This window comes from Artibeus jamaicensis, unplaced genomic scaffold, assembly GCF_021234435.1.
Source record: "Artibeus jamaicensis isolate MK-2021 breed Jamaican fruit bat unplaced genomic scaffold, CSHL_Jam_final contig_233, whole genome shotgun sequence".
Lineage (NCBI taxonomy): Eukaryota > Metazoa > Chordata > Mammalia > Chiroptera > Phyllostomidae > Artibeus > Artibeus jamaicensis.
Window position 1 is genome coordinate 65796687 of NW_026521486.1, and position 26268 is coordinate 65822954.

Here is a 26268-nt window from a genome sequence, read left to right on the forward strand (position 1 = left end):
CCCCACCCTCACCACCACTGTTTTGGTGTTACTCCTCTTTATTTGTATTTAAAAATAATGTCATTTGGCAGCAAACTATCAGTTGCATTATCAGGGCTCTTTTTAAATTATGTATTTGGTAGTTAATTAGTGTGCAGTTTAATAGCTCGTAGAATAATGAATGGCACCTAGTTAGTTTTCTGTTATATTACCATCCTACCTATTTGCTGTAAACTAGAATTGAATTACTTTTTTACCTAAGTTGCTATATTTAAGTATTGATCTTACAATTAAAGAATTTGAGATATCTTTCTGGTAGCATCACTGCAGAAAGAAACTATACAAGTAATCCATGGGTGTGTTACTGTGATTGTAGTACAAGTTAAGCATGAAAGAATGGCAGTACTTACTGATGAAAACCGTTTATTCCACTTAGGAAGTTGTGAAACTTGCAAACTGAATCTGAAATAAAGTCGCTGAAGAGAATAATGATAAGATGTCTGTTTTTAGAGAGCAGAAATACCAAACATTAGAATTTTTTAGTCAGAATTATTTATATCCACTCACATACTGGTTAGAATTCCAACCTAGTTGTTTGTCATAGAACTAATACAGAATGATTGAATTCACAAAACTTTTTGATTGATTAATTAAATAAAAAGATAATAAAACACAGGGATTAACATTTTGGGCTCTAAAGTAGTACAGATATATGTTTGGATGTTAGCAAGAATTTTTCCAAGCCTCTATTTTTTAATTTGTAAAATGGGACTAATTGTGTGTGTGTATGTGTGTGTGTATGAGAGAGAGAAATATTTGCTGTTGCTGATACTTTTTTTATTGCAGTATAGTAGAACAGTATTACACAAATTTTAGAAAATATGCATGAGGGCAAGAAAAGTTCCCTATAATGTTGACAGGAATACTTTATTGATAAAATTTTAATTTTATACTTTAAATTTTTATTTTAAAAATATTATTTCAATCTCTGTGACACATTGACATATTTTTCATTAGAAGGCTTGTAGCAATGTCAAGAATACCAGCTATTACTGTAAGTCTTTGTCAATAGAGGAAAGAAGCTTACTGTGTTTTTGTTTTCTCAATTCTCACCTGAGGACATGCTCACTGATTTTAGAGAGAGGGGAAGGGAGGAAGAGAGAGAGAGGGAGAGAAACACGGATGTGAGAGAGAAACATCAATCGCTTGCCTCTCACATGTGCCCCTACTGGGGACCAAACCCACAACCTAGGTATGTGCCCTAACTGGAAATCAAACCTGTGACCTTCAGTTTACAGGATGACACGCCAACCAACTGAGCCACACTGGCCAGGGCAGAAGCATACTGTTCTAATGTACGGTGAAGTGTTGCTAAGTTTATATACATGCACACATACAGAATGGCATGTCTTTTCCATATAGTTATTAGCCATTTGTATTTCTTGCTTTGTGGATTACTAATTTTTTTTTCCATTTTTTATTTCTGTATTGAGGCGATATCTTTTTTGGTAGGTGTTTTCCATATATTAAAATGAATACCGTTGTCATTTGTTACAAATATTTTCTCATTATTTTGCTTTCAGTTTAGTTTATGCTTTTTTAAATTAAAAATATTTATCTTTTTTGTTAAATTTGACTCATCAATCTTTTTTTATTGTTTCTGTTATTTTGAGGTCATACTTAGACCACTTCTAGCATTTTTGTGCTTCATCACATATAACTTACATTCATTAGAAATGTATTATGGATTAAGGTGTGAGTTTTATAGTGCCAAATTCCCCCTTGCTCTGAATATCCAGTTGTTTGTTCCTGTACCATGTACAGTTAGATCACCAGTCAGAAAATGTTTCTATAAATCACCAGATAGTAAATATTTCAGATTTTTGCATGCCAAGAGACTAAAAAAAAATAATAAGTACTTATTTATATAACTATTTAAAATGTTAAAAAAATTTTTGGTTCATGTACCCTGCACTTATAAGTGGTATGCTGGATTTGGCCTGTGTGTAGTAATCCCCCGCTGGATTAAGACCATTCATTTATGGCTAATTGAAATTTCTTCTTTATTCTAATGTATTGTTATGCCTGTTACTAACTCTCTTGTTTTATTTATCATACTGATTCTGTGGCAGAACTACAACGTAGTTGTAGTTTATAGACAATTTTCACATCTTAGTGTCAGGTAAGGTCTTTCCCATCCTTTATAAAAATGTTTTTGACTATTGCACATTTATACTGATTTTTATCTTCTTTCTGAAGAATGTTTTTTTATTCCCGTTCCTTATGCCTTTTAATAAGCAGGGTTTTATGGTTGACATTTTCATTATATTTTTCTATTGGTTTTTACTGATATATAGAATACTTTATACAATAGTTTTTTTAATATATTTATAACTACCATTCAAAACTCTTTTATTAGTTTTTATTGATTGGGAATATGGGCAAATTGGGATTATGGGCTCTGCAAATCCTACTACATGAGTTTATATCTTAGCCACATGATTAACTAGCTGTGTGTTCTTGGACAGGTTACTTAGTCTTTGCATGTCTCTGTATTTTCATCTATAAAATAGAAATAATAGTTTATGACTCATAGGTGGTTATAAGGATTGAATGAATAACTGTATGTAAAACTTTTAGAAGACTAGATTGTATTAAATAAATTTTTCCACTGATATACACATAATAATAGCATTATTATTCTAATTCTTTTGGGTATTTAGGTAATTATGTATATCATCTGCAAATAAAGATTATTTGTCCTTTAGAAAACTTCTGAAGAGGACAGATTTAAAAATACTAGATAAGCGACAGGTAATTTTGTCATTTTTTTCTCTCTGGGAACAGTGAAAAATAATTTTAAATTGTAACTTATGATAAGGAAAACTGAGTAATGGTTGAGGTAAACTGTAAACCAATTACCAAAAAAACAAAACAAAAAAACCTCCAACCAGTCACTGATTTACCCTATTCATAGAGCAGAAAATGCGACTGTTTCTTTGTCAAATGCATGATTATAGAATAATATAGGAAACTTCTTTATGACATTGCGTGCTAATTAATTGCCATGTAGTTCTTTAGGCTTGCTTCTTATTTTCGAAGACCTTTTATTTCAAGATATGCCTGTACAGTATTTGTTTTTCTATAGAATATTGAATTTGCTGTTTTGAAATATAAAAATCGTTTTGTAAATATTACAGATTTGTTACTTAAATGTTTCAAAGATTAAATCATAGTCAGATATGAACTTGATTTCTTTTTTATTATACTTATTTTCTTAATGGACACCTTATTGAAAATGGTAAGCACTCACATAAGTTGTAATAGACAACTCTGAGTGTAATAAAGCATAGGCAACTTAGAATTTTTTAAAAATACGTTTGTGTTTTAATTACTAACATCCTTCCTAGTCTACTGAGTCTGTGCACTAAGATGATTCTTAAGCATAATCATTTTAGAAGACAGACTTGTAAGAACCTCTTTTTCCTTTTTTAATATATGCTGTAAATACATGAACTGTTTTAACACCTATTCATTACTTGTAAAAACTTTTTTTTTTCTTTTTTAAATATTTTCTTTATTTGTTTTTCGAGAGAGGGGACGGGAAGGAGAAAGAGTGGGAGAGAAACATCAATGTGTGGTCGCCTCTCATGCATCCCCTGCCGGGAACTGGCCTGCAACCCAGGCATGTGCCCTGACTGGGAATTGAACCGCGATACTCTGGTTCGCAGGCCCGCGCTCGATCCACTGAGCTACGCCAGCCAGGGCTTTGTAAAAACTCTTAAAGGTGATAAAAGTAGGCTACTTCCTTATTTTGACAAAGAACAACCATTTTGAACTCATACTAGATTTCGTACTTGTGTTAGCCTGTAGTAATTATGGCAAGCAGGGTTTCTCTCAGGCCAATTAATAATTAGCAGTTCATTAAATGTAGTATAAATTAAGGATGCCTTCTATGACCATTATTGTTTTCATATTCATGATTAGTATTTAATTACATACTGAAGTGATGTTGTCTGTTCCATTTGGATTCTTTCTATCTCAGGATCTTAGCACTTTGATTTTTCAAATCTTCACATACCTTTCTCTCCTTCCGTCTCCATATAACCAGTTCTTTCTTTTTTTAAAAAAGATTTTATTCATTTATCTTTAGAGGGGAAGGGAAGGAGAGAAATATCAAAGTATGGTTGTCTCTCGTGCGAACTGGCCTGCAACCCAGGCATGTGCCCTGACTGGTAATCGAATTTCAATCCTTTGGTTCACAAGCCCACGCTCAATCCACTGAGTTACACCAGCCAGGGCACCAGTTATTTCTAAGGAACTGGAAATAACAGTATGATCCAAGGAACCTCTCTAATCACTCTTCCTATGTAGCCTTGTGTATACTATCATTACAACTTCTATAGCCTTCTAAATTGTTTCCTGCATTTTAATAAATCATAGCACCTATCTCTTCCTGAAAGTACTTATTTATTAATTATTGTCCAGTTTACTCCACTAGATTTTAAGGGTAAAGGCAAGAGCAAGGACTTTGCCTTACTAGTTTACTGTTATGTTCTTATAACATAAAAATGCATAGACTGTAGTAGGCTCTCAGTGAGTCTTTGTTAAAGAAAGGGAAGGAAAGTCGATACTGAAAAATAACAATTAACTTTATTTGCAGGTGATAGTATTATGTAAAAAAAACTGAAAAATCACTTTTAAACCTTTTAATAGGAAATATGAATGCATATAAATGTGTCATTTTTATATAAAAGGAATAACCTTATAGGGTTAAATGTAAATAAATTGGACTATATGCTAAAGAAGTTGGAAATGTCAAATTATTTGAAGGGAATGTTCTCAAATCTCTTATATTCATTGACATACACATAATTTTCAAACTAAATGTTTAAAGATAAAAACTTATTAATCAAAGGGAGTTAAATGGTATAAGATATGTTAAAATTTGATATTTCTATAAAAATGATTACAAATTATTTTATCTCAAAAGCATATTACTACTACCAATAATTTATATTCAGAAAATACCATTTTATTCCTACCATACTAGTTTGTTTCTCTTTTAGTGAATGAATAACCAGTATTTATGAGGGAGCATTGAAGTAACTGCTGTGGAAATACAACTAATACAGTCTTTGTAGAAAACATTTTATCAGTGCATATTAAGAGCCTTTAAAAATGTGAAGGCTCTACCTGGCTGGTGTAGCTCAGTGGATTGAGCACAGGCCTGCGAACCAGAGGATCGAGGTTTGATTCCCAGTCAGGGCATATTCTTGGGGCAGACCAGTTCCCTGCAGGCCAGTTCCAGCAGGGGATGCACGAAAGGCAACCATACCATTGATGTTTCTCTCCCTCTCTCCTTCCCCTCTAAAGATAAATAAATAAATGAAATCTTTAAAAAAAAATGTGAAGGTTCCTTGAATTCATTGTATGCCTTTCTGTAAATTTGTACTATGGTGGTTCTAACCTAACATTTAGACAGTGTAAAGATGTTTATTTCCATACTTAGTAAAAAATTTGAATGTTAAATGTTTAATAGGAATTAATATTGATGATTAATTATTATTGACTCAGTAGTCTTTTAATAAGTGTTCTTTTTGAAAATAAAATGTTTTAATCAAAATTACTAGAAATACCTAGTAAACTCATCATTAGTTTTGAGTTATTTGATTCATAAGATACCAGGTCCTATGACTTACTCTTCTCCCTGCTACTTTCTTTCCTTGTTCTTGTCTTTTGGTTTTTTCTAATGTTATCTGTTTGCCACATTTCATTCTGATTTCAGAGGTTTTGTTTTTTCTTTAACAATACTATTTTTAATTTTAAAATGTTCTTAAGATTCTATTTATATTCAGAACTTCCTTTTCCTTTGTTTCTTTTTCTGTTATATGCTATAGTGAAAGTCATATTTCTTTACTGTTTTTCTCCTGGGATAATAACAATCTAGGTATTATCACCATGCCTTTAAGGATATTGTACTAAGGATTTTTAAAAGTTTATTTGTTAATTGCTTTTATGTTCAAGAAAGTTTTATTTAACAAAACTTCATTGTATTTTGAAGTCATTACTTATGTAGACAACAGTTTCTTGACCAAACTGATTTTAATGTTCCTTGAAATAGGTTTTATAATTGAAAGTACATTTATTGGAGGGATAATTATGAGAGATGGTCACTATTGGGAAACACAAGTGGGATAGAACAATTAGTACTTTGTTGTTATAGATTGCTGCAGGAGCCACATTTACCTACTAAGTTTTCAAATATATATTTTTTAAATAAGCCTTTTTAGATTTCTTTTTTGGTCATAGATTTCAGAGGTTTATCCAGTAACGAAATAATTTTTAAAATAATTCCTAATCTGTTGATTTCTTTGACATTCTGTATATTAAAGGATCAAGGGGCTTTTGTTGGGTCAAGGAAATACCTTCAATCACATTACTAGTTCTGGCCACTTTCTTGTTTTTCTTGTTGGTTTGACTATAGTGTATATTATAGACTGAGAAATGATGAATATAATTGTTAAGACAGTTATAGACTGGGAACACAGTAACCTTGTTGGTTTCAGCTTTCTACTGATTTTATGACATTTGATCTTTTCTACCATTTCCCACTCTAAGAATACAAGTTCTCCTTATTTTACTTGGATTCTGTAATGATAAACTTCTTCTTTTAGATTGTTAGGCAAAATTAATGTAAATTTAGGGTACTATTCAAAAAATTCTCCAAAGGTCAGGTGCCCTCTGACTGCTATTTAATGACATTTCTGCCTTGGGAGGAAGACTAGATTACTAGCAGCTGCTGCTACTATTTCGTGAACTTTCTATATTATGTGCCATATCTTATCTTCTTTCATCTTCACTTCAACTTTATGAGGTAGGTAGTGTTATTTTCATCCTACAGGAAGGGAACAGAGACTTGACTCTCCTGTGGGTAAGTGGCAGAACCAGGATGCAATCCCAGGTTTTTTTTTCAGATTCCAAAGCTGGTCTCTTTCTACTTAATGCTGCACTCCTTACTGTTGTGTCTTTTGATCTAAAGTTCTTTATTTTTCTCAAAAGTTTATATTATATTAACTTCTAGCAATTTAAAATATGTAAATTTTCTAGGGGTTTTTTGTTGTTGTTAATTGTAGTTATTGCTGTCCTAGAGTATATTGATAATGTATTTTCTTTGCCCACAGAAATACCATTTCTATCCCATTTACATTCCTTCATGTGTTAAATCTATTTTTAGCACAGATATATTTCAAGAAGCATTCGTTGAGGGTTTAAAAACGCATATTTGGGATTGATTTTTATAAGAAATTATATATTTACACTTTTGACACATTTTGAGGCAGTCATTTTACCAATGATTTATATGTATAGTTGACCAATGCTTTACGTGGATATTTTGAAAAATTAACAAACTGTTTTTATATTCCTTTAAAGCAGTTTTCTAACCTTCTTCATGTACTCACACATAGAGAAAATGATAATATTTAATATGTCTGCTAATTGGCTTTAAGTTCTTGGCCCAAGAAGCCATGCTGCCTCTACCTTTATGCTGTGCCTCGCAATGGTGAGAGGGCCGATAGCACTGCATGTCTAACTCACTTGTGGCTATATATAATCTTTGTGAGAGTGTAGACTAAATTGTCTGTTCTTAGGATTTACGTGTTCATTAAACATAAATTTCTGGGAAAAGTAAAATTTTAAGTGGTCCATTCTAAAATGTTTACATTGGCAGATCATTCTAAGTCATGCATTCATGTTGGCCAGCAGCTTATATTTGAAACCAGTTGTGCTTTTTTACTTTCATTTATAGCTTGTAACGATAACAGAAAATCATAACTCTTAAGTATTTCATATAAATCTTTTGCCGTCTGTCACCAACTAAAATTTCACTATATATTATTCATTTTTTATCTTGTTGTTATCACTTGGAAATTAACCTTTAGTGTGCTTAAATTTTTTCCACTTTTGTGGTAACGTCATGACCATCGTACCTAACAAAAGACTTGATCAGACGTAAAATGCTTGTTTTTTTTTTTTTTTTTTGCCAGTTTGTTTAGTTTGCATACCCTCTGGATTTAAGAAGGAATATTTGTAAGATTTGATGCCTTTTTTAAAGAAAATTTGTTACTAAATTTAAATACTTCTGTTTTAGAGTAGTATGTAACTTAGCTCTACATCAGAAGAGTCTTATGTGTATTATTAATTTGAAACTAAAGTTGTACAAAAACTATTGAATTTTAGAATAATTAAAATAACTAAAAATTTTGACATAAAAATAACATAAAATATGTACTGTTAAAACCTCTGTTGTGTAACTCTCCTCCCGTTTTTCCTAATGTGCTCAGTGTCACCCCAGTTCTTCACTGGAAACCAGAGTGACCTCTGATAGTTCTCCGTCCGGTGATTCTTCACCAACCTCCTTTACCCTATACCTCAACCATTTCAGTAGAACATCGAGTACTGTTGCTTCTTCAACCAGAATGCCTCTGTTTTGTAGTCCTACTTCTGCTTCTGCAGTGTAGTGTTTCCTTTTCCATCAATTTTTGCTGTTGGGATTATCTTTCTAAAGCACAGTTCGATTATTTCATGTCTTTGCTTAATATTTTTTCTTTTTATTGCCATATTTGGTAGCCATTTTTTGTATGCCATTCAAGAAGATCCTTTACAGAAGGCCCAACATACTCTTTTATTCCCCACCCTTTTGTGCCTCATGAGGGTGACCCAATCTTCTTTCCTTAATTACTGTATTATCCAGTCATTAATATCTCGTTTTGTTTGTATTCTAATCATGTCACTAACTTTTATCACACTTACCCCCACTGTGTATTCTCAGCCTGGAAGACCACACATCTGTATTCACATAAGATGTTCTCATTCTACAAAGTATTTCTGTTACCTCACCCTTGTTTAGTATTATTTTCCTCTGGTAATACTTTTTACTTCTTTTAGAGCATTTGCCACAGTGTGCCTTATAATATAATTAATTGTATGATTCATTTTCTTCCTTCATGATACTCTCCATTTGATGATATAGCCCGTATCTCATTTACTTAAGATATTTTGATGGTTGCTTGATATAAGACACATAAACATGCACTTACCTGTACACATTTTTATTTATTTAGTTTAAGTATCTACTTTGTGTATAGCCCTGGCACATACAATGGTATTCTATGAGGAAATAAAAATTAAACATAGCATGTTTGATGAGTGTAATATGCCTTAACAGAATTTATATTGTACTAGGGAAAAAAGATGATGATGTAATAGACTGAGACTCATTATATTGTATATAAATGTCAAGAAATTCATGTCACTCACTAATGGACAGTATACATTTATATACTATACATATAGTGTGTGTGTGTGTGTGTGTGTATAAATGTTTTGACTTATTGGTATTGTGTCATTTCTACTTATATGGTTGTATGTATGCTAGATTTTTTTTTTTTTAGTTAATTTGATACACATCAGTTTGTATATACAAGTCATGAATTATTCTTACAAAATACAAAACTCTTCAATTTAGGTAATACCAATTTAAACTTTAATAAACTCAATTTAGAATTTAGCTTAATATATTATCTAAGACAAGGAATTTTGCTTATGAAGGTAGAGGCTGACTTTTAGATACTGTCATGTTTTTGCTAGCCTAGTTTGTTTTAAAGTGAAATAGCGATTCTGCTATAGTTTCACTTAGAATAACTTAGAAAAAAACTTTTGTAGTAATAAAATTTCATTGTATTTGCATAGAGTTCATCCAATTATAACTTTATTATGTAGAATTTATGTTTTTCTGAAGAATAAGAAATGTGGGTTCAACTTGCATATTATGATGTATTGCACAGATTTGTAATGTGTAAATGCAATGTTCTGTGTACTTTCTTTATGCTCTAATATAATTAATTTGTTTCTAGATGCTGGCATCACCGTCTACATCAGGTCAGCTGTCTCAGTTTGGGGCAAGTTTATACGGGCAACAAAGTAAGAATTTTGTATTTATTCTGGAATACTTAATTTTAAGAGAAAAAATAACTGAGAGCAACCAGTGCTGCCCTTGTGGATTTGTTCTAGGGTTTAAAAGGAAAGATTTAATTTTTAGTTTTTCTTATTTCACTTATATAGCAAAATCTCATTTCACACCTTTCTAATTCAAAATTTGTTATTATTTGGATACAGGATAGATTAAAATTTATTTCTGCATTTTTGTAGCTGTGTGTTTCTCTGCAGTAATTTTGAAGAAGAATTTGCTAAACAAATTAAAAATAGACATCTCTGTTTTCAAGTAGAGGAAGTTAAAGGGTTTTTTTAATTTGTTGGTTAGTTGACTAGGTTGTTTCTGGATTTTGGCGTTTTTAATAATGTGAGCCCATGTACTTAGCAGTTTGTCACAGGTCCTCTTTGTTTAGCAAATATTTCTTCTTTTACTTTAGTTCTGACTAGGTATTGAATCCATGTGTGTGACTTGCAGTTTAATACTTTTTCTGTATACAAGATTTTATTTTTTAAGTACTGTAATACTTTTACAGCGCTTAGCACAGTGCCTGGCGCATAGTAAGCGCTCAATAAATGCTACTAGCTCTATCACATAAAAGTTTTATAAATCTCAACTATAAAATCTTCCTATTTTTTAAAATTAATTTTCCACACTGTTATATATTAATAATACTTTATCTCTATTAGTATCAGACATTGCTCATCTCTTACTTGTTAATGGGTGTGTTAAAATGACTATAAGTTTCAGCATAGATTACAGAATAATAGAGAAGACAATCGTATGACTGAATTATCCTAACTAGCTTCAAATAAAAATTATTTCTTTAATTTGAAACTCTTTCCTAGTATAATAAAAAGCAAAGTTTTGTTAGGTATCGGAATAGTTATCAGAAAACTTTTGAAGTTTAGTGGGGGGAAGAAAGTGTTTCTGTTAGAAATAGTGGCTTTTCTCTTTTGCTTATGAAACACAGTTGTTAATAGGTAATTAGTAAATGTAATTATTAATTGCTTATAGATATTAGCAGTGTTCCTCTAAGTGGAGAACATATTTTTGAAAAGCTTTTTTCGTATATTAGAAAAGGTGTTGCTTATTCACAAATGTTCATCCTAGTTGTTGGAGGAATATTAGTAGGTAGTAATTTGTTTCTTTTAGCCTGTATTTTAGTATGAAACGTACCACTTTCACCTTTCTAGTAACCCTTTCACTGGCAATACCTAGTTATTTTTAAAGCTACCCTTTGTGTCTGTAGAGTAATTTAGAAAAACTTACTTTTGTTCATTTTTTTGAAGTCCACAGTTTTTCACAGCAGTAAGTAGATATAGATTGAGGGCAATTATATTTGAGAAGCTAAGTTCATTTTATGAAGAATGGCAGTTATTTTATAATATAATCAGTTATATGGACTTTAAAAATCTGATCTAATTTTTTAACCTGTAAATGTAAAATTGTAATTAGGATAAGATATAGAATGGGTTAGGTTTTAAATGTAGTTATTTATAGGTAATGATAGACATTTATTGAATTCTTAATTTGTGTAAATGATTATGCTGATTGTTAAGGATATACAAAGATTGATAAATGAGCAAAGTTATTTTCATCAGAAAATATATTTTAAGGCAGTGGTCCCTAACCTTTTCAACACCAGGGACCAGTTTTGTGGAAGACAATTTTTCCTTGGACTAGGGTGGGGGGGTGGTCTCTGGATGATTCAGGTGCATTATATTTAAGCTCTCCTCCTGCTGAGCCTGGTTCCTAACAGTCTCAGACCAGTATTGGTCCGCATCTCGGAGGTTAGGGTTCCCTTTTTTAAGGTACTTAATTAGTTCAAAAAGAAGTTGTACATAACAAGTATTTCTCATTGGAGATTAGTGTATTAAATGGCTGTATTACCATAGTATTGCCAAAGCAGCATTTTTTTAGTGCATGGCTCACTCTTTTGACACTGTGGGTATTAGCCTGCAGAAAAATTGAACCTTAGATTAACAATACTAAAGTATTTTAAGTCAGGGTATAATTATTCCTTGCCAGCATATAGATTTAGAAGTTACAAGTAGTGAAAGAGGACAGAGCCTGGATTCACAGTCTCTGTCAGTTAAGATACACCCAAAAGGGCAAAATAAATGATTTATTAGCTAGTAAGTAGTCTGAACGTGTACCTCGTTAGCAAGTGGTGCAGAGGCTACTGTATGGGGCTTGAAGACTAAGGTTTTAATAGTATAAGTCAGGATAATAAAACTTGAGGGGCTGACCTAAAAAAAAGGATAGGGAGATAAAATAAGTAGGTGGGAGGAGTATATTAGTGATGCTAGTCTCTTGTCAATTAATTGTAATTTGCATTGGTCTTGATAGAACTAAGAATTCTCTTGCCTCCCAAGTGTATTGAGTACCACCATTAACTCTGTATTCAGACTGGCAAAATTCAGTAGGAATTTGTGCCCTTAAATGGAGGTCTACTATCTGTTATTGTGTTCTCAATGATTAGAGAGAGGTTATAGGTAAAGAAAGAATGCTCACTCTAAAGTGAGCTTCACTGAGATTAAACAAAGGAAGGAATTCTTCTTGGAGTGGATACAGAACTGCTTAAACTTACAATTTGGCAGATTTGTGTGGAAGTGATTACATAGTACAAAGGGTACCCAGAAGATTCTGGATCACAGGTTCTTGGATGATCACAATATGAGTGTATCCAAGCATGTAAGTCACTTTTTATCCTGGAATTCATGTGAATATTGTACAACAAATGATAACTATAGAAGCCAGTAAACGGAATCTTGTATTCAAGTTGCATGATGCTCTGTATGTTCTTTGAGTGTATGTGTGAGATTCTAGGTACACCTTAACAGGTTTGGGGATGCCTGGTGTCCCTGAAGCTGTCTACTAGATTGGAATTAATTTCTTCTGGATATTCAGCACATTGAAATTAGTGTTAGTATAGCTGAAGTGACTTTTCCTTACTTAGCAACATGAGAACTTTGGAGGATTGGAGAAAAAGGAAACTACTGTTTACTGAGTGTTTCCTATATGCCTGTTACCATAGACACATAGGTAAACTAGCTATCTGGATGAATCCATTATTACATATTAGTATCTGAATTAGGACCTAGGCCTCTTGCTGGAAAAGGAAATAAACTGGTCTTTCCAGGATGTGAGAGCAGTGGCAGTCTCATGCTTTCAACAACATCCTTTTGGTCCTCTGCTTTGAGCACATCTATGTGGAAGCTACTTTGTAGAGAACCAGAACATAGTTGGGGTGGTCCAGATGATGTTATTGATAATGTAATTAGACAACTGGTACATTTTGGTAGCTTCAGGAAATTAGAAGACTGTCTAATAAGTACTTGAATTAACACTGAATGCTGTGAGAGTTCATGCTCTCAAGAAGCACACATTACAGTTGGGGAAGTCTAGACATTTGTATATAAAATATTAAATAACAGCCTATAATGCTAATACATAGGTTAAAAGATATGTTGAATCATAAACGTTTTTTTTTATTTTTTATAAACCCCCCCCCCCCACAATACCCCTTTTTTTTTTTTTTTTTTTAATTATTTATGGACAGACTTAGAATCTTGTATTCAAGAGCTTGGAGAGAAAATCACAGTAAGCTGCAATGATACAGGAAAGCTTCAAATAGGATGTAGCAATGATCAGAGGAGATCGGGCGCGTTCGGGGTGGTATGGCCGTAGACAGGATGTAGGAATGAGTTTAATAAGGTACCTACTGTGTGCCTATCATATATATTATACCATACTAGGTACTGTAGATGCATGGTAGAAGAGATCATTCTCTTTTATGCCATCTCCATGTAGTATACATACTGTTGTGGTGTTACTGCATTTATTTATTGTATGTCTTCATTGCTTTTGTATTCTTAGTTCTCAACATGGCAGACACTCAGTAAATGTTTGATGAATTGTGAGGAAGATACAGTTCCTACATATAATATAGTAGGATAAGTACACGTTACATTAAAACAAAATAGAGGAAGAGGTACAAAATTCAGTGGATATTCCAAAGTCAGGAGTAATATCATATCTTGGAGAATGATCAGGAAAGGATTTACAGTTGGGGTCATTTTTGACATTGGCTCTCTGTGAAACAGTGGGTAAGGTTATTTTAGTAGTGTGAACAACATCCATGGAATGAGATATATATGTCCGCACAAATAATGCCCCTTTTTTATTACAAAATCAGAAGCACGTAATTCCATAACGTAACAATATCACCCTCAAGCACACCATATGACATTTTAGGTGAAATGTTCAAATTAAAGCTATAAATTACTACACCCATATTATTACCCTCCCAATGACACTCAAGCAGACATTACTTCTGCCGGACCCTGTATTTGGGAGTATTCTAGTTTATTAAGGAAACCTATCTCACATTGGTCTCAGTTAAGAAGTACAGTCTTCATACTTCAAGACCTTTGCTACTTTCCAGGTTCAAAAACACAGCTCTAGCCTATACTTTTCTCTCAGAAAACAACTATTTTCTGATGAAGACTGTCACTTTATTAGACTTTATTTTATCTTTACCTTTAGGGACAACCTCTTGACTTCCTAGCCATATACCTGTTTCATTTTCCTGCCCCCATCCTCAAGCTAATAGTTACGAGTATTTACTGAGTGTCAGGTACTATTTTAAGTATGTTAAAAGAATTAACTCATTTAATCTTCACAACAGAGCACCGAGAGAATAAGGTACTTGCTCAAGGTTATATAGATAGTAAACAGTAGACCCTGCAATATACTAGGTTGTAAGTGTAACTGTGTGAACATGAATTGAGGACAGCAGTTTACTTAAGTTTATTTGAAATGTGTATGCTACATAGTACTTACTGAATGTCATGATTCTAGAAGGCCATTTGTATGTAGTAGAAACTATATGTGTTAAATCCACAGATTCCAAGAAGCTGCTGACTAAGGCATTGCAATAGGATTTACTGTGCTATTTATTGAATGCCTACTGCGAGTGAAGTATTATTCTGAGATTTAAAAAAGGTGTGGCAGATAACAAAGTTCCCGCTGGCATGGATTTTTTTTTTTTAAACAATTTTTTTAAAGATTTTATTTATCTTTAGAGGGGAAGGGAAGGAGAGAGGGAGAGAAACATCAATGTATGGTTGCCTTTTGTGTGTCCCCTGCTGGGAACTGGCCTGCAGGGAACCAGCCTGCAACCCAGGCATGTGCCCTGACTGGGACTCGAACCGCGATCGTGTGGTTCGCAGGCCCGCGCTCAATCCACTGAGCTACACCAGCCAGGGCTGGCATGGATTTTATAGTTAAATGGAGAAAGACAGAATAAGCATATAGACAACTAATATGATTCTGGTAGTAAGTACTAATAAAAATTAAGTCAGGTTAATGTACGAGTGGGTGGGATTAGTATTTTATATAGAGCAGGCAAAGAGACAGTCTCTGCGGAGGTAATATTTGAGTGGAAACCTGCATGCTGAAAAGGGGAAGTCCTGGGAAAGATCTAAGAGGGAGCTTTTTAGGTGCAGACAATGGTAAATGCAAAAGTTCTTACTCATGAGAATGTAAAAATGAACTTAATGTGTTAAAGGAAGTGTGAGAGGCCCAGTATAATGAACAAAGTCAGTAGAAGGTTAATGTAGTAGCAGGCGACAGATAATAGGCTCTTGTAAAGATTTGGTAAAGAATTTGAAAATAGTCTAAGTGTGATAGGAAAGATTTTAGGATCAGTTTCAGTTTTAAAAGATGACTTGGCTATGGACTGAGAAAATGGACTGAGTAGAGGAGAAGGAACAAGTGACGAGAGGAGACAAGGCTATTGCTGTAGTAGTTCAAGCAATAAAAATAGAACGGTGTGGATGAGTGGTGGAGGTGTTGAGAAGTGGTTGGATTTGGAGTATTTTGGTGATAGATCTAATATGATGTTGTGGTGTGGAATGTGAAAGAAAGGTATCAAAGAAGATGATTTCTAAGGTTTGAGACCTGTATTACTTTGTGAATGGGTGACATCAATCCATGTGGACACTTAGTTTGAGGAGGGTTACAAAGTATGTATACAAAGGAGTTTCACACATCTGTTCCACAGGTAGAGTGATGGCTGCTGTAAAGATCAGCTGAATGCTAAGACTTGGCTAGTGCTAACATAGCAACTTCTTATAGTTGGTTATAAGTTATAGAGGATGTTGAAGCCATTTAGTTCCATCCTTGGTTCTTGTCTCATACATCTTGAGACACAGAAGTCATGTTACTTATCCTCATTTTCATATATCCTGCTGTTCTCTGAGACTGACCTGTTGCAGCCTGTTTTTCCATCTGACACCTCATCACCACCACGAAATACCTGGCTAGGTCTCCTGCATTATTTAACTTATGTATTATCTCCTCCAGGAAACATTTTCTTTTTTTTAAATTCTCACTTGATATGTTTGTTGATTCCGGAGGAAGGAAAGAAGGGGGAGTGGGAGAGAGAGAAACATTGATCAGTTTCCTCTCCTATGCCTTCTGACCAGGAATCCAACCTGCAACCTTTCGATATTCAGGACAGTGCTACAACCAAATGAGCCAACATTTTCTGATCTACATATCCATTTTACTTTCCTTGAATTAGTCTGAGTTCATGATCCTTCGTGTATAAATCTAAGCATATCATATATATATACTGCATGTAAACACCTCGATTATAGCAGTTTTAATTTTTTAAATATTCTTTTGCGTCTCTGTAGTATAAGAGAAGGGAAAATATTCTAGGTGGGGAGAAGGATGTGATAAAAGTTTCAGGAGCAGAGCTGGGGAAGGGATTGAGAAGGAAGGAGATTGTGTCATGTGGTATGTAAAGAATGTATATATTGGGATGAGTGTATTAACTAAGATTCGAAGACTTAGGTTATATGACTTAGGTCAGTTATATCTCATTAAAGCTGGGGCGGGGGAATGAAATAAAGATTAGAAGAATCTTTTTGAACTTGACAGAATTTCCAAGACTAAACCGTGATGGTATTTAATACTATAGAAGAGGTGTTCTCATCCCTGGCTGCACCTTCAGAAACTCCTGGAGAGTTTTTAAAATCCCACTGTCTGAATTTCTCAGACCCAGACTCAGTCACAGTTTCTGCGCATGGGACCCAGACATTGAAGTTACCCAGTTTGTGCAAAAGTTAGCAACTGCTATATTTAAGAAGTAGAAAGTGATTGGTTGAAAAAAGATTGAAATAGGAGTCAAGAAATTGTATCATTATTTTTATTCTTCATTATTTTTGGTCTTGGGCATGTCACTTAGTGCTTGGTGTTAGTTTTTTATCTATAACTTTTTTGGATGATCTCCAGCTATAACTTAGTTGAATGATGATAACTGGAATTTCTTCTGTCTCTAAACTCTTTTTATTTTAATGAAGAAAATTGCATAATGAAATAATATTAGAGGGAAGCTTAATTGGCTAAGTGAAAGACAGGTTGGAGGTAAGAAGAAGATTGTTATCATCCTTTGTTAGTGTGGGTAGGACAAGTGAGTTCCTACGGGAAGTAGTTGTCTTTGAGAATGGGAAGGAGGACCCTGAGGCCCTCTTGCATCAATTAGGGATTTTCCTGCCTCCTTTAAGACAGATTTCAGGAGACTTAAAGTATGAATATTCAAGGATTTGGTTGCAGTAATTGAATTTTTTCTTATAATTTGTATTCTATTATATCGTTTATCTTTAGCAAAATCTTGAATAAAAGCATGGCCTATCTTGCCATAAGTATTTAAGAGGTGTTTTTAATCAGTTTGTGCAGTAGAAATAATTCATGGAAATATTTCTGAGATCATATACTTTTGGAGTTCTGAAAAGTGATTAATAAAGAATTCATTTAGTGCTCACTTTGGCAGCACGTATACTAAAATCGGAATGATACAGAGAAGATTAGCACGGCCCCTTTGCAAAGATGACACGCAGATTTATGAAGCATTCTCTGTTTTTAAAACCTAGCGGGGGAGGGTGGAGGCAAGGGAGAGAGGTGGATTTGGAAGGGGTGAGGGGGAGGGGTGGGAAGAAAATTCGGACAACTGTAATTGAACAACAATAAAATAGTTTAAATTAAATAAATAAGTAAATAAATAAAAGTATTTAAAAATTTATTTAGTTCATTCTTTGATTTTTCTAGCAGTCTGCCAAATAAGTAGCATTGTATTTAGAATATGTTCATATATGCTTCCTAATACTGTATTACTGTTTATTATCAATTTGTCAAAATGAAAGAAAAATTTGATTCAAAACAGTTTTAGGACTTTTCAAACTGCTTTTTAACAGTTTTGTTGTTGTTATTTTTCATGCTTTTATCCCTGTCCTGTGAAAAGTGGTTAACTACTTTATAGGATTGTTACAAGGAAGAAAGGAGTTGAAGTAGCATAGTGCTTGACACATGGGTATTAGGTGCTTGGTAAAGTTTAATTCTACTGCCCCCCAGTATTATAGAAGCTCATGTATACATATTTATATTTATCCTCTGTAGTTACATTATACAAAAAAATTATGAGCCATTTTTTTCAGCTTACATGTCTTCTTGACATAATTATTTTAGAGATGATTTTTTTTTGGATTTTTCTAACTAAAATAGTAAAAGTGAATTTTCCCTCCCCTGACCATCCATATCCAATTATAATTTGACTCAAGTGTATTAAATGACTTGGTATATTTTGTCTTCTGGAAGTAAATCTTTGTATATTCCTGTTCAGTGACATTAACTGTTTATGTTTTAAAGGAATTTGACTTTTAAGTTGAAATTAACATTACTCAAGTATTCAAGGGTTGATGATCCACTTTGAAATCAATACACTCCTTTCTGCTCTTGATTTTTTGTACCTATCGAGTTTGAAGTGCAAGTCAGACATTGTTATTAGCTGTTTTTATTAAATTAACTATGTCGAAGGAAAAATAAAAGTAAATGCTAATCTTTCAGTTTATTTCATAGTCTTTCTCCACTCTCAGCACTGTAAATTAACTCATTTGCTAATCCCTAATTGACTGCATAACCTTACTCATTATTTCCTTCTCTAAAGTTTTTTTGCTAATGTTCACATAATCTCCAATCTAAAATGTTTCTGAAGTTACAAATTTTCATAATGCAACATAGAATAATTTGTGAAGCCTAAGGGTACTAGATATTTGGAAAGTGCATATTTATAGTGAAGAAGGTGTAAAGAGTGAAAAGGAAAGGTAAAGTAAAACTAGAGGAAAGAAAATTTAACAGGTATAGAGAAGAGAAAGAAAATGGAGGGAAGTAAACAGGAGGTGAAGGTTTTGAAAAAGTTTGAAGAAAACTAAACGCTCAAAAAATGAAAGCAAGAGGAAAAAAATAATAGTAAGAGGTGTTAAAATTACTAGGCACTCAAAAGGGTGCTAATTTAACGTTATATTGGGCTTCTCAAAGGGCTGTAAGTTTTAGTCTTGGTTCTTTTTGTTACCTCAGAGAAGTTTACTTCTCTGAGGCTTATATTCCTCATCTATAAGATGTAAACTTTGGGCTAAGTGATCTTACAGGTCCCTTCTGGCTCTAAAATTGTATATTTCTTGGTGGTTGGTCACTGTGAGGAAAAAATTCCTGTGTGAAATTTGCAGCTGTGACTGACTTCAGGACAACACAAGCTCCCCAAAGATAGAAGGTTTTTTTTCTATCTTGTTCACTGCTATATCCCCAGTAGCTAGCTAGCATTCTGCTTAACACATAACAGGCACTCAGTAAATGTTTTTTTGAGTGAGTGATGTGGTTCATTACCCAGAACATCTAGTGGTTATAGGGAAAAACTCTGCGCTTGAAAGAATGGAAAGACTGATTTCTTCTGAAGATATATAAATCAATTTTTAATCTCTTGTTCTTTCTTATTTTGTCCCAGATTCAGAGAAAGTGGCTACAGCCAGTGATGTAATCATGATCACAAAACTTGTAGTGAGCAGACATACATACATAGTGACTAAACCAACATATGATCTAGGCCACTTCTCTTCATGTGACTTACAGAAATGCAGAACCAAAGTTGGGTCTTCATGGAACAAGAGTGAAAAGAGTACATACACACAAACTATGGTAGCTATATTGAGTACATTGGCTTTACTCAGTTGAGAAGCAAAGTTAGGCTGCTAGCTGAGTACTGAGGCCAGCAGGTTCCACTGAAATCTTTGTAATCCACTGGTATTGTTACATTAGAAAGTGGTACATAGTTATGTATGAAGGTAAAATTTGCAAAGATACCTGACGGAAACATTCAGAACATTATATATACATTATATAAATATATGCACGCATATATGTATATTCCCATTTTTTTTTTGAAGGTCACAGTTTCCAAATATGCAGGTTGTTGTGATTTTTTGATGTGAAATTAGACCAAAAGCAGGGAAGGGGAAAGTCACTTGAAATTCCTAGCACTAAAGTTATCTGCGCACTCATTGGCTCTAACTCCATCTTAACACTTTGATTTAACTTGCAGTTTAGAATAAGCATGGTTGACTGATGTGCCATTCATAGTAAACAGAAAACATCAAAAAGTGTGGGACAGGAGGATGGAGGCAAGGAGGCATTCATTCATAGAAAGATACAATGACAACATAAGTTACATCCGAACAGTCCTACTTTAAGGTATAAAAGAGGGGAAATAGACGTCTGGCTCATAAGATATCCATGGTAATTAATCTGAATCATTAAGACAATAATTATTTATATTTTATATTAATAAAAGGTAGGAAATATGTCATACATTTTAAAAATAAGTTTATCCCAATTGGTTAATTTTTTTAAATGTTTTTATAACTGAATAGTAAACCCTCAGTAGTAGTCTTTAAAAATACACCTATCTAAACACATTTATCCTTTCATCTGGCCCAAGGAATAATAGAAGGTGATTATACTTTGAATTTTTTTTAATATTTAAAATTTTTATCTCATAGCTATATCAGGTTGAGTTTTTAGTTACATTGTATGTTGTGCTTGTAAAAACTGTAATGTTGAGATGTATCAATATGTATGTATAAATAGTGGTAAAGAGATTTTTTCTTAAATGCATTTTAACAGGATCATATAAAAAGTTAAACTTCAGCAAAGTGGGGTTAAATGCCTATACTTCAGTTAAGATTTAAAACAAAAACACATGATTGCAAATTTCTTAGGCATATTTGTATAAATTGTTTTATTGAACATAAGTCACCTAATTTGTTAGTCATTGACATAGTTTATTGTAAAATAGGAATATGAAAAGATAGCAGTATGAAAGCAATCTCCATTTATAATACTAAATTTCAGATTAGAACATTATTTTTGTTCAAATCAGAATCCATTTGGAATGAATCGAATATACCCATTTAAAATTAGCATATAACATGTTAGGTAATTTTTAAATGTTTTACATTACCAACTCCAGAAGATGGGTAACAATTTCATTCCTGATGGCAGTGAATTTCCTTCTTCTGAATTTTTTTAATAGGTGCACTAGGCCTTCCAATGAGGGGGATGAGCAACAATACCCCTCAGTTAAATCGCAGCTTATCACAAGGCACTCAGTTACCGAGCCACGTCACGCCAACAACAGGGGTACCAACAATGTCACTTCACACGCCTCCTTCTCCAAGCAGGTATTTATTGATGGACCAGAATATTTCTTAAAATGTATCTTTGTAGAGTAAGCAGGCTTTTTAGCTTTTTCATAAGGTAACTGAATGGTTCAGAGCCTTTCACTGAGGAAAAGTTGATACCCTGTGCTCATTTTATTTCATTGCAAATTTTTAAGTCTAGTGTAAGATGTTTTATTCTACACCTAGCATACTGGTTGTCAATTGGTTGGTATCGAAGGTTAACCTGCAGGAAGGTGGGGTGGGGGCAGTTGGGGCTTATTCACAAGCCATCTCTCTTCTTCAAAGGAGGATGTGGAATTTAGAATCAATCCTCAGATAATTCTGATCATTGCTCCCTTGCCACACATCCATTGCTCTAGTGAGAATAAAATAAAAGTAGATTACCAAAATGACTCATTAGTATGAAGAATGTAGAATGACATACATTTGGAATGAAATTATTTTAGTATATGTGTGAAATACATCTGTATTGTTTTATGTCATAGCCACAGTAGTACTTCTTTCATCTTAGATATCGCCATATATTAGTTCCATTATAATTTGCTCTTTCTTGTTGGTTTTACTTTGGCTTTTATTTTTAAGAGCTAGAATGACTGGACAAAAGAATTAAATTAATAAAAATCACCAATGCAATTTGAAGCTGTACTTGAAGTTCTAGGATTAGGTCAATTGATTTTTTTACAGACTTTTAATGGTAATTGTAGAGAGCTTATTTAGCATAATGGACTTCTTTTTCAGGGGTATTTTGCCTATGAATCCTAGGAATATGATGAACCACTCCCAGGTTGGTCAGGGCATTGGAATTCCTAGCAGGACAAATAGCATGAGCAGTTCAGGGTTAGGTAGCCCCAACAGAAGCTCGCCAAGCATAATATGTATGCCAAAGCAGCAGCCTTCTCGACAGCCTTTTACTGTGAACAGGTAAGATGTTTATTGATACTGTGTATAATTGTCTTTCTCCGTATTTTCAAATTTGCCTTTTCATATTTAACGTTCTGTTCTTGAGTTGTGGCTTCTGTCTCATAAGTGTGTTTCATCATATATTTATGACCAGAGATTCTCTTTCTCTAAACACTTCACAACTTTGATCTCCCCAAACTAAAGACCCATTCTTTTGAAAACCAGTTTGATTTTAGAAAGCACATTAAGCCTTTTGTTGTTGCTATGAGAAGATTGTTCTTAGGTTGCCACCAGGCAAATTTTTGTTGGTATGTTTTTTCTCTTATTAAATGAGGCTGGTCACCTGTGCACTAAGAATTCCAGACTTATGAATAGGACATGTTTGACTATTACTGCCTTATTTCATTTATGCTTTGGTTAAGTACCTTTTTAACAAAATTCAGTTTTGTACTTACTTTGGAGACTTAGTGACCAAAGGCTTTTTAAGACTAATTCTAAGTATTTAAAAATTGTTGTGTCCTGAGATTTAAAACAAAAAGGTGAGCTTGTACCTATTCATATCTTCTTTGCACTATCCATTGCATGTACTATTACACGATAATAATAACAATGTGAAGACCATTTATCCATTATATTGATATTTTTTAGCTGTTTAGATAATTTATATGAGAGTTATATCTGTAATATAAAGCTTTTTTTCTTGCAAAAGTAGCATTTAAGTTTGCTACTTTTCAAAAATGGGGAATTTCAGGGGAAAAGAGGGCCTAGTTGTAGTTGTTATCATTATATCCAGTTACGTTACTTTTATCTGGTACTTGTAAAATCTGAATTTAACTATGTTATTAGCGCATTTTCTGTTTAATCTTCATCTCATAAGCTTAAATTCTTTTATTCTTACTTAAGAGCATTTCTTTTATAATTTTACTGCTCTTCTAATTTTTAAAAGTTATTATTTGTAAAGGACTATCAAAATTCTCATATATAGCTTGATGGCCTCCTTGATAGCTTCCTAATCATATAATACTTCCTGGGCTCTGTCACATCACATCTTTCTACATTCTTGTAGTATTGTTCATGGAATGTGTATTTAAATTCTTGCCATATTTTTTCACATTTAAATTTTTTAAATACTTTGTAAATTGTCATCGAAACTTGGTTCTGTAAAACCCTGCTTATTGCTACTGATAAATTGTGTTTATTATAGCATGTTTTCATCTCTTAGTGCTTACTTAGTATTTGAGGATTCCTATATCATCAGCAGTTTCAACATGCTATTAAACAAAAATGTCTATTGGCTTTTCTATTCATCTCTAAAGTGTCATTGCACAGTTGTATGTTTTCTGAAAATATTGTTTGGTCACAATTTTATAGATACAGGAAGAAGAAAACCCAAATCTTCAAATATTTTAATCCTGCTCAGAATGCTGATACACTTTTATCAGACTATTTGATGACAAAAATTTATACTTTCATTGTAAAATTGACATTAATTCTTTTGAAATTCTTAATTACTTCTGGCCTTGCTTTAAGTTCAGTCTTATTTTTTTCCCTCATGTTTATTAGGCATATGCAAAAATAGGAGGCATTTGTAACTGTTCACCAAGAAACCAATTGTACATTGAGGACACAACAAAGTTTTTTTTTTTTTTTTAAGTAACTGAAAGGTAAACACATTTAGATAAGAAGGATATGTTTTAGAACACTGGATTCAGTTAAAGAAAAAGCACCATTTAACTCAGGTCAACTAAACATTTATTGAGTGCCTATTATATCCTCCTGAACACTAAGGGCAGAGGATACATAGTTGAAAATGACATGGACTCAGTTCATGAGAAGTATCTGTTCTAAGTGGAAAACAGACTATATGATAAAAAAGATCTTTTATGGACAGTAACAATAGTGTACTTTACCAGTCATGAAAGAAACACAAGTATTCAGGAACAGTGGTCTTACACTAAACTGCATAGTTTTGAAGTTAGTTTTGCCAGTATATCCAGTAAGTTGGCTTTCTAAGAAGACTAAATAGTACCCTTAACCTCTGTTTTCCTCAAGGCTTAGATGTAAATTCTTTGTTTTTTGTATTTTAATTTACCTGTATAAAATGTTTGGTTCTCTGTTCATGGAAGGACTTAGTGAAATTTTTAAATAAAATAAAGACATAAACTCAGAAAAACAAAATTAATACTTGTTTTAAAACATATTGTTGTTTTATATGAGGAGATCAAAAGTATACACTTTTGTTTATCTTCATCTGAAAGTTAGTGTTCTTACTGTATATCTAAAATTATTTTCTATGTGCCCAGTATGTCTGGATTTGGAATGAACAGGAATCAGGCATTTGGAATGAATAACTCCTTATCAAGTAACATTTTTAATGGAACAGGTAAGCTTATTCTGGAGCTAGTACCCTATAAAAATATGGTAGATCTTTGAAATATAAAGCAATTCAACATACTGGTCTTAAGATATTACAGGATTTTTTTTATGTGTTAGTTTGGTGGAATTTAGTGAGAATTTGACAGGAATAGGATTTAATTCAATGAATAGTTAAGAGATATTTACATATATTTTTCACTTGGCATGGTAATAGCATAATGTTATAACATCAATATTATTTCCTTAATACCTGGAGGAGCCTAAACATTAACTTGGTCTTTGTTTATGCCCCAGAATCTTTCTGCTTCACGAGCTTGTCTTATCCTCAGTGCTGTCGCCACAGCCTAAACTAGATGGGGTGGTTTGGTATTCTGGCTAGAGAGATCCAGATTGTAGAAATCTTTAAAATTACATGGAGCACTTACAGTTTTTTCTTAATAGTTAATACTAATTTTGGCACTTAACTTTTATGAATTTTAATCCAGTTTTATATGTAAAATTTAAAAAATTAATTACATGGAAAACCAATTCTGATTTTGACAGCAAAGAATTCCTGTAGTCTGTTGGTTTATTTCTCTTTATTAACTGCTTTAGCCCAGACAGGAGGCTTTGTTGCTCTTCTGCTTCAGGTTTGCCCTCTTCCACCCTTGCCTCCTATGAAAGGAAATAAAGGATGTTGTTACAGTCACAGGAGCACAAGTGAATACAATTGTTGAGAGAGAAATGTATGTAAAGGAAGTAAAAGGTGAAAGAATGATCAGTGAAATGGAGCCTATGTGGAAGCATGAGAGATGATTTAGCAATGAAATGTCATTTGTGACTCGGGGCTTTTAATTTTTTAAAGTTATTGTCTGTTTAGCAACATGGATTGATCAAATGAGATGTTAAAATTGCAAGTTTTAGCATTTGAAAGTTAGAGTTTTGTGTTCAAGGTGTAAAAATAATATAAAGTACCATATCCCATTGTTTCTAAAATGTACATTTTTTCATATTTTGATATCTCTGGAATCAGGCTGCATTTCATAGTTTAAGGTGACTTTTTTAATGGCCAATAAAGTAACTGACAATACCAACTTATATTCTGAATTATGGTTTTACACACTTACATAAATTTTAGAATAATTTTTAAATTTCAGTTTTAACTAAGTTTATGTCACAATAGAAAAATTGTTTCTAAGTTTTTCCCTAAAAATACAAATTTGGGGGTTTATTAACTGTCTTTTTCTTAGTAAAAACTATCCTCAAATAACACATAGCAATTTAAATTTCATCTCTGAGAACCTGAAGATGTGTTTTAAAAGTTAATACATACGGATTTTGTAGATTACTGTGTAGATTGAAACTGTAACTTGTTAGTTTTTATTATCTTACTAAAATTTAAAATTCATAAACTAATTTTTAAAAAACCGATGGGCATGAATGACTTTATCTTTCATA

At 32.9% G+C, this 26268-nt stretch overlaps 1 protein-coding gene and 1 non-coding gene across 4 annotated transcripts in view; both read left to right on the forward strand.

Annotated features, from left to right (window-relative positions):
* CNOT2 (CCR4-NOT transcription complex subunit 2) overlaps positions 1-26268 on the forward strand; it is a 113167-nt gene that overhangs the window by 66960 nt on the left and 19939 nt on the right. For 2 of the 3 annotated variants that reach the window (XM_037132148.2, XM_037132147.2), the window contains exons 4-7: positions 9897-9963; positions 21408-21555; positions 22294-22476; positions 24759-24838. In XM_037132148.2, coding sequence (XP_036988043.1) covers positions 9897-9963; positions 21408-21555; positions 22294-22476; positions 24759-24838 — 478 coding nt within the window. The remainder of the gene's footprint in view (positions 1-9896; positions 9964-21407; positions 21556-22293; positions 22477-24758; positions 24839-26268) is intronic. The other variant, XM_037132149.2, reaches the window with a different exon arrangement.
* Positions 17804-17910, forward strand: LOC119039432 (U6 spliceosomal RNA). Its single transcript, XR_005080609.2, has one exon. It is a non-coding gene; the product is annotated as a U6 spliceosomal RNA (small nuclear RNA).